The following is a 9,363-nucleotide window of genomic DNA, read 5'->3' as shown; positions in this document are numbered from 1 at the left end:
ATTCCTTCTTTCAAACAGTTTAGTTGAATTTTAAATATTTATGTCACTATTGGTTTTTTCACAATAAAACGTCGTGTTAGTCTGTTTACATTCTGTTGCTTTATAAATTCAGTCGGAGGAACTCGTCATCCATCGAGCTGGCAGAGACAAACATGAAGACGTGAGTCCACCTTGAGTTAACAAGGTTTCTAAATTATAATCAACAGAGTTTCTTATTATTCTTTCACAATAAAAACATCTCGTAAACTCTTGTTTGCATACATCAAAGAGTTCTCTTTTTTATTTTATTCAAGTTTAAGCAAGTTATAATTTAACATTGTAAAGTCGTTTCTCTTTATGTTTTTTAAGACAGACTTCCTGTCCAGGTTGGTGAATATTTAATGAGGAACTCGACAGGAAGCTGCTGCAAACGTCTGAACGAAACGGAACTGACCACGACGGGTCACTGGAAATATTTCACTTCATTGGAAATATTTAAATGTAAATATTCAGTTTTATTTAGAAAGAAACCAAAAGAAAGTTTTTAAATGTTAATTATAATTAAATTTATTGATTAACAGATTCTTAGAATCAGATTTAATCTTCACACACACACACACACACACACACACACACACACTCACTCTCTCTCTCTCTCTCTCTCTCTCTCTCTCTCTCTCTCTCTCTCTCTCTCTCTCGCTCGCCCTCCTCCCACTCCTCCCCTTATGCTAACGAGTGACATCACCTCTAAAACGGAGCCGTGTGATTGGCCGCTGGGCGGAGCCGCAGCTCCTGCTCGGCGGCCCCTCCCCCCTCCTCCACCCTGGGCTCTCCTTCTGTCTGAAGGTGTTTTCAGTGTGTGAGCGACGCTGCTGCTGCTGGAGGACAGACCCGGGCTTTCATTCTCCACCTCCTCCACCTCTTCCTGCTCTCCTTTCATTGTGCCGAGGCTGCTCCGTCGTGGTTGGTGGTGGGTGGGGGTGTGTTTGAACGGAGGATGTCTGGATGGCTGAATGCGGGGAAGGTGTGATCTCTGGATGGATGGAGTGAAAACAGAAGCATGATGTCGCCGTGTGCTGAGCCAGCGATCTGAAACATAAAGACAGACAGAGAGAGAGTTCAGCTCTTCTGTCGCTCTCCCTCCATCGCTCAGGGCTGCTGCTGGACTCTGGATTATTTCTGTGCTGGTGCGTCTGAAACTCAGGTTTGACTTGTTTCCTAAACTTTCTCCTCCTGGACTCGAGTCAGCTCGTCCTGCTGGAGCTCAGGTTTTCCCTCCTGGACGCTGAAACTCGAGCTTTGACTGGAAACTCTGATATTTCATAGTCTCTCTCCTCGATGCCTCTCTGGACTCGTCTCTGAGTTTCATCATGGAGCTTCAGAGCGCCACCAGCGGTCTACCTAGTCTGCCCCTTTCCCCTGGCCCTCTCTCCCCAACCATGGACTACGCCGGCCCCCTGTCCCCGTCGTCTGCCGGCCCCTCTCACGCGAGCCCAGGCCGGGGTCCGAGCCCCAGCCTCAGCCCCATCAGGGGGTCGAGCCCCAGCCCCGGTTTCTCGGGCCAGGCTGCCTTCAACTACAACCAGCTGGAGGGGAGGTTTAAACAGCTTCAAGGTAAGAGAGCTGGAGGAAGTTCAAGAAGTCCTGCAGGACGTCGAACCCTTAACTCAGCTTAAAGTTCTTCAAATGTTTGACGACGTGGTGCGTGGAACTGAAAATGAAGTCTGTAAATTCATTAAAGAGATGATCAATAATTAGTTTAGTGTAAAGTTAGAAAAGTTGCAAACGAAGCGACCAATGAGACGCAGCGACCGTCCGTGTTTTAATCAGAGTGTTGATGTGAATGAGTCAGCACTTATCGGACCTTATCAGAAACCCCACCCTGCTTCACATCCATACACTTACTGCTAAAACTGATCCGCCGCCACCGCCTCTGCCGGGGTGGCTGGGTACTCAGTGCTGCAGGGCGAGATGATGATGATGATGATGATGATGATGACGATGACCGAGCACGCCCGGATTCTTTCAGATAGTCGCGATCTGTCCGGTGACTCTCCGGTTTGTCCGTTAATCAGTCAGCGGGTGTTGGCTGACAGACGGCCGTTGGTTTTTGTCAGATTTAATTAACGAGTGATGAGTTCACGAACACACTTTGAGACTTTAAATCTCCTGTGTGAAGGCGTCCGTCAGTGTTAGATCATCTGTTATAACCAGCAGATCCTCGCTGATACGACCTGTACACCAAATAAGTTTTCCAGTTTTTCAGTTGCGTTTCGGATCAAACACTTCTCTCTGTCGCTGCTGCAGTTTTCAGATTAAATGAAGACACGTTTCATAATTTCTGGACCTTGCACCTAATTTAAGTTCTTGTGTTTCCTCTTGTGCAAACACAACCTGCAGTATAAAACATCCACGCATCCGTTTGACAAACTGAAACACCATAAATATGTTTGAGTTTCTTTTTTTCTATGAACCTCATCCAACGTTGTCACATTGTTGGGAAACTTTGAAGTGTCAGAATACAACGACGTCATACAAGGAGATGTTCATACACTACAAAGACATTGTCCTCATCAGTAACCTTCTGAACATTCCACAGGAAGCTATCCAAAGCTCATCAATAAAAGGTTTTCATGGAGAACTACGGGCAGGTTGTATTTAGATGAAGGCTAATGGAGCCTCATCGACTCGCTGATGCCCAGAAACCTTCAGTTTTGTCCCTGGTATCTAAAAGTAGCTGGCTGGCTGGAGGCCAGGCGAAGGTGGTCGCAGCAGCTGTTTTGACGAACGTTTTTCGAACGTCCCAACAGACTCAATGAACGCGTCATATGTCCCAATAACCTGTTTGTTTAAGTGCTTCCTGGTTTTGAAGGCGAGCTCATAAATGCTGATCGAGCAGTCCATCTGGTTATTGAATAGTGTCATCAGATGTCTTATCAAAGAAGTTTTGACTTTGAGTTTGGGTGTTGTGTGGAGAAGGGTGGATTGTCTGCTGTGTTATCTTTCAAGGATCGTAAAGTGTTTTACGAGGTGTGGGAAAGTTTAATTGTTGATCTGCAGTGATAGAAAACCGAACTTCAGGACACGTAGGAGCGCTTCAAAGTGGCGTCTCACAGTAATGAATCCATCTGTGGACGTTGTACCAAACGTTGTGGTTCAGAGGCTGCTGAGCCGAAAGGCAAAGTTCTCGATTTTCACCAATAGTCATGAGCTTTGGGTCGTGATCCAAAGAATAACAAGCCGTGCTTCTTCTGCTGGGTGTCTGAGCTTGGACATCCAGAGGGAGCTCGGAGTAGAGCCACTGCTCTGCATTCAACATCTGATGAGGATCCTCCTGGGCGCCTTCCTTTGGAGGTTTTCCAGGCATATCCAACTGGTAGGAGATCCCCAGAATTTGCTGGAGGGACTGTGTTAGCCCATCTGGTCTGGGAACGCCTCAGGATCCCCCAGGAGGAGCTGGAATGTGTTCCTGGGAAGAGGGATGACTGCTATGAACTCTGACTGAAGGAGAAAAATACAAAGTTTCAGCTAGAAGTTGGAGAGAAACCTGAGTCTGAATCAATGCACAGAGTCCAAAAATCGATTCCCGTCTGTCCTTGATGATGTTAAGTTGGAAAAAATGTGTTGTGAAGGCTCAGTGCAGCATTTGGACGAGTTATCTGGCGTTCTTCTTCATCTTCAGATTTACTAATGTAATAATCATGATTGCAAGACGCAGGTGAAGTATGGAGCACCAAACATGAGCCCTTTAAACATCCAGGAACTCTTTCCCACTTTACAAAACAGTCGATACCGAAGGGACTTTAGATACACGACTTCTTTTAGGGAATATCCGTCTAGATCCAGAATTTGTTGGACTTATTGGATTTTGTAAATGAAAAACCGTTTCCATACCTTTTGCTGTAAATCCTCTACTTATTGTAAGCAGGTCAAGTTTCTCAGAGTGTAAGATTTGTTCCGTGAAGAAGATTCATCAAACTACATCCGGAGTTAGAGAGGTTCTTCAAGAAGCCGTTATTGGTCTCTATGAAACCTTAATGGTCCTTTCACTTGTCTGAGCTAATGAATAGGTCCAGGTCTTGGTTTCAAGAGGGCAGTGGATATATAAATTCATGAGTGGCTCAGGTGGTCTGCGCGTCCTCAAAGACCGCTGGTTCAATTCCCAGCGGGGTGATTATTGCACTGCAAAGAGCTTCAGATGTGAGAGCGAGGTGGAGACGGGATGGGAGGCGGAGCAGCTTTACTGCCTCCTCGTTAGCCAGCCGAGTCCCCCGTTAGAAATCAAGCAGTTATGTAAACAAGTCAACAGACTGAACGGACTCATGGGAGATCTCTTTACAGTCGGTTCGATGCTGACTGATGGGGAGGAAATCATTCACTTGTTTTCTGTTTTTGATGGGTGAATGAATAAATCCATGGACAGCTGATAGCTGCAAAGATGGATGGATGAAGAAAGGATGGAGATGTGAGTCTTCAGTGGCCTCGTGATGAGATGGATGTGTCTGTGTGACCCAGCTGAGTTCTTGGCTGATGAACATTATGGATGTGTTAGCAAAATACATTTTAAAAACACTGAGTGGTTTCATCATCACTGCTGCTGATCTCCACCTCGCTCCACCAAATCTCCAAACGTATAAATGTAACGAAACTCCAGCTGATGGCTGCAGGTTCTCATTTCTGTTCCGTCACTGCGTCGATGCTGTGATCCACCATCACGACGCGTCCAAGAACCACAACGAAGCTTTTAGCAAGAGGTTCTCTGAAGAACCATCAACAGTGTTCATGGAAGCACCAAAGAGCAGCAGTGAAGTTCTTTAATTGTAACATTTGCAGGAAAAATAAAAAGATAATTGTTATCTGAAACAATAACCTGCTGCTCTCTCAGACTCGATGACAGGTCGAGTCCCGTCCGTCTCACTGCAGCGTCCAGTCCTTTGTTTTGAATGTTGGGGTGGGCGTGGCTTCACTTTCCATTTGAATTAAGAGAACGAGCTCTTAAAATCCTGCCAAATGATTAATTGATGGACTGGAACGCACACTCGCCTTCCTGTAAGATCGAATCTCCCTCAGCCATCAGACCCTCATCCCTCTGTGCTCCCATCAGCCCCCTCTTCTCCCGTCCTGAGCCAGCCAATCAGCAGACGCGTTGCTGGTTTGGGAGCCCCGAGCTCGGCGTGGGGCTGAGGATTAACGCCGGGCGGGGTGGGGGTCTAACATGGTCTGGAAGGCACAACACATTTTCATCCCTCCTTTCTTTTTGTCTGTCTCTGTCCCTCTAAAAGGCGTTTATCCACTCCTCTGTCCTCTTCTCCTCTTTCTCCTCCTCCTCCACCTCCTCATCAATGTTTCATGAGCTTCTGCAGAGCGTCTGTCATTGCCCCGATCATCCCCCTCTGCCTCCTTTCCTTTCTCCTCTCCCCTCCATCCATCCTTCCTCTTAGTGAAATTAAAAGGAAGCTGGAGGATGAGGACGGCTTCGGCCCTCCTCCTCCTCCTCCTCCTCCTCCTCCTCCTCGTCCTCCTCCTCCATCAGCGGTGTCAGGTTGACTACAGGAGGAGTCTGATCTCCGCTGATCAGATGATGAACTCGTCACGAGTGATTAAAAATATTTAAATGTGGTGACACGTACAGGACTGCAGCTTTAAAGACATTTAAATAACACTCATTATTATAAGACACACACGTTAGATCCAGTGTTTTTAAAACTCTGTAAATGAACAAACAGTTATTTTAGGTTCATGCTGATCTCAGTTTATTCCTGTAACATGTTTCAGCTTTAGTTACATGAATGATCTGTAAATAAACGAGTTCATGTCCCGGCAACACTCAAACATTTGAAGGTAAATCCGTAACATTCAAACTCTATAAACTCATTCACAGAAACTCATTTTTACAGTTGTTTTGTTTTTGGTAGTAAAAGTCAAACTGAAATTATAATAACTCATTTTAAGATGACGAATTTCACTCATGCAGATATGTAAAGTGACAGTTTAACGCTTTGCCCTGTAACTTTTTACGATGCCATTACTAAGGTGATGACATCGTAAATGTTTTAGTGTTTTACTTCTTCACAGGTTTAGTTTTCTGTTTTTTTTAAACTGTAAATGAACCAAACTATGATTATTTTACAGATCCCAGATATTTCTGCTTCCTTTATTGTTCATATACTTCTCACATTAAATGTATTTAATGAGGGTCACTCTCCGTAAATGACTCTGACTCAGCTCTTGTTGTATTCGAGCGTTTCCTGTCAGATTGGCCGTGGACGCGTCCTGTAGGTGTGACCATGAGCTTGTTTGTCTCTCCGTGACCTGTCGACCTGGTCCCAGGCGGCCCCGCCTTCAGATAAGCAGCTCTAGATAATAAAGCGCGGATGGTTATTGAGAAGCCCTGTTGATGTTTGGCTGGATGTAATCAGAGCAAATACTCGAGTACAGCTGAGCACGGTGGGATTACTCTGCTTTATTTCCAGGAGTCCGAGTTTCTCGTTTTGTCTCTTCACATTGAACTTGTTGAAAGTTTCTCGACATCAGTTTAAAGAGCTTCACCTGAACAGAAGAAAGGAGTCAGAGTGTGTGTGTGTGTGTGTGTGTGTGTGTGTGTGTGTGTGTGAGTGTGTGTGAGTGTGTGTGTGTGTTATCTCCACATGCAGCTCTGCAGCATGAAAGAGCTCTTTGATGGGAGCGCGTCACTGAGCATGCTCACAGAGGGAGGGGGCGGGGCTTATCTGAGCCCAGAGAGAGAAACACAAAATAAAAGTCTAAAAATAAAAGCATGCCGTCAAAATAAAAGCATGCTGTCACTCAAACACACTGAATAATATCAGTTTATACCTGCAGTGAAGTTTGTGTGTGACGTCCTTTATCTCGTGTTGTTACGGACACGTAATGAACCAGGTGTCATGTTTCTTAAAGGGACAGCACAGCGAGCTTCAGTTCACTTCAGACTGACGATATGTTTGTTTTGGAACGTTCTGACAACGCTACAGAAACACTAGCTCACTGTTAAAGTATGAGGAGGTTGTCTGGACGTTGTCTGAGTGTTAGTCATGTATCAATATGTAAAACCAGAATGAGCTCCTGCAGCTGGTTTACACACAGATTTGAATACTCTGTGTGTGTGTGTATGTGTGTGTGTGTGTGTGTGTGTGTGTGTGTGTGTGTGTGTGTGTGTGTGTTCAGGCGTGAACGTGACTGAAAATAGAAGCATGAATCTGAGTTCAAGCTCCGATGACTTTGCCGTTGACTTCAGGTCGGCCCCGCCCATTATGATGCGTTCTTGTAATGAAACTCGTATTTTATTTTGAAAATCAACCAGGTTTTATTTTGTAGCTGATTTCCTTCCCCTCACGGTCTGCTCTGTGCTGCATGCAGTGTATTTTAAGAGTTAGCTTCCTCCGTCAGCGTCCTCTTCACTCCTCCTCTGCCATTATTTCTTCTTAAGCAGAGCTAACAGCAGCTACAGTTGTGAGCAGTTTACTGTCCCATCAGGAAAGTCTGTAAATCACAGATCTGGATCGAGACACATTATAAATTGCGTCCATAAAGTGATGAGGAAGTTTTCAGAGGTCGTAAATCGAGTGTGAACTCTGTGATCTCTGAGGAAACTTATTTATAATAATGACGAACGTGTGTGACACTCTTTCATTAGCATCGCCGTGACAACGCCCCGACAGAGTTTGTTTCCTCAGCGATGAAGAATGTCGGCTCGCGCGCTCGCTGTAATGAAGGAGAGTCGATTCATGCGTTTGTGTTTCCTGACGGCCGGCGAGGCAAAGTGACAGCTCAGAGAAGAACGCAGCGTGAGGCGGGAAACGGGGAGGAAGGAGGAAGGCATGGAGTCTTTATGTCACTGTCAGAGCCGTGTGAAGGCAGCAGCAGGCTGCAAACACACTGTGTGTGTGTGTGTGTGTGTGTGTGTGTGTGTGTGTGTGTCTAGCAGTGTAAAGCTCTGGTCGAGCTCTGTCAGATGAAGCCGGTCCAAAGTCTCCGCTCGGTTCTGCTCTAGAGTTGTCACGATACTAAAATGAGTAACCCACGATACTATCCCAGACAAAGTATCGGCGGTTCCGGGTATTCGCGATACTGCGGCCTTTTTTTATTTTATTATTTTTTAACCTGCATGTATTTGTACAAGTTAGTTTGAAACAACGACGTTTGTTTTTTGGCAAGTTTTTTGCCCCGACGACAGCCCGCACGGCAGACTCGCTGCTCGGGCCCGGTGCTTCTGCCAGGTAGTGTGTTGTCTCGTGCTGGGCGAGACAGAACTTTAGCTTGTTGTTTGTTTGAAGCGAGTTTCATCGAAGCAGAGCGGTCTTCATGGAGTTCGTTCTTGCCGGCAGAAACACAACACGAACAGCCAATCAGCTAACAGACGGGCGGACCCAGCGTGGCGGAAACAGCCTATCATTCCCTGGACGTCACCAGTAACAGCAAACAGCCAATCATTCAGCAGCTGTGGTAGTTCGGTTGCGTTCCATGTGGTTTGTTTAACAAAGGAGTAGCATGCAGTGAGAAGCCGGGAGGAGAGCAGAGGCGGAGACTGGCACCGGTAGTATAGTAATCCACGGTAGGACCGTCGTGTAAAAGTTCTAGTATAGTAGCGACGGTTATGATTTGGCACCGCGGGGTACCGGGTATACCGTGGGAATCGTGCAACTCTATTCTGCTCACTTTAAGTTTTGGCGTCATCACACAGACATGAGGTGTGTTTGTGTCCTGATGTCCTCTGTGGACAGACGTCCATGAATCAGACGTGAGACGCTCGCTCGCTCTCATTCACTGTCTGTGTCACTTGACCACAGCTGGAATTAAACTTCTTCTTGTTGTTCTTCTTCAGACTCGGATTCAGAAGCTGCTTCATGAAACCAACGAAGTCAGGTGAAGTCTCAGAGACAGTCTCAGAGAGACAGTCTCAGAGTCTCAGAGACAGTCTCAGAGACAGTCTCAGAGTCTCAGAGACAGTCTCAGAGACTGACTGTGAAGGTTTGACCAGGCTGCGTCGGGTGGATGCACAGACCAAACTCTGGTTCTCCACCTGTTGACTTTGTTTATTGTTGCATTTACGCTGCTGTGCAACTGTGGTCGAGCGACACAGACAGTGAATGAAGAGAGAGAGAGATAAAAACGTCGTTTCAGACGCCGTTAGAAAAAACACCCATCGAGACTCAGTCAGTTCAACAGTCAGTCAGTCAGTCAGTCAGTCAGTTCAACAGTCAGTCAGTCAGTTCAACAGTCAGTCAGTCAGTCAGTCAGTTTAACAGTCAGTCAGTCAGTCAGTTCAACAGTCAGTCAGTCAGTTCAACAGTCAGTCAGTCAGTCAGTCAGTCAGTCAGTCAGTCAGTCAGTCAGTCAGTCAGTTTAACAGTCAGTCAGTCAGTCAGT

At 46.1% G+C, this 9,363-nt stretch overlaps 1 protein-coding gene across 4 annotated transcripts in view; it reads left to right on the top strand.

Annotated features, from left to right (window-relative positions):
- Positions 1-9,363, top strand: part of LOC104931748 (spectrin beta chain, non-erythrocytic 1) — an 82,965-nt gene that overhangs the window by 32,715 nt on the left and 40,887 nt on the right. For 2 of the 4 annotated variants that reach the window (XM_019259505.2, XM_019259506.2), the window contains exon 1: positions 1,068-1,593. The exons of the other annotated variants lie outside the window; for them this stretch is intronic. In XM_019259505.2, coding sequence (XP_019115050.2) covers positions 1,350-1,593 — 244 coding nt within the window. In that variant the 5' untranslated portion in view covers positions 1,068-1,349. Of the gene's footprint in view, positions 1-1,067; positions 1,594-9,363 lie in introns of those variants that run through there. 4 annotated transcript variants of the gene reach the window in all.

The sequence above is a fragment of the Larimichthys crocea genome, unplaced genomic scaffold (genome assembly GCF_000972845.2).
Source record: "Larimichthys crocea isolate SSNF unplaced genomic scaffold, L_crocea_2.0 scaffold417, whole genome shotgun sequence".
Classification (NCBI taxonomy): Eukaryota; Metazoa; Chordata; class Actinopteri; family Sciaenidae; genus Larimichthys; species Larimichthys crocea.
Note: the sequence above shows the minus strand (reverse complement) of the source record. Positions and strands in the feature narration are given on the sequence as shown.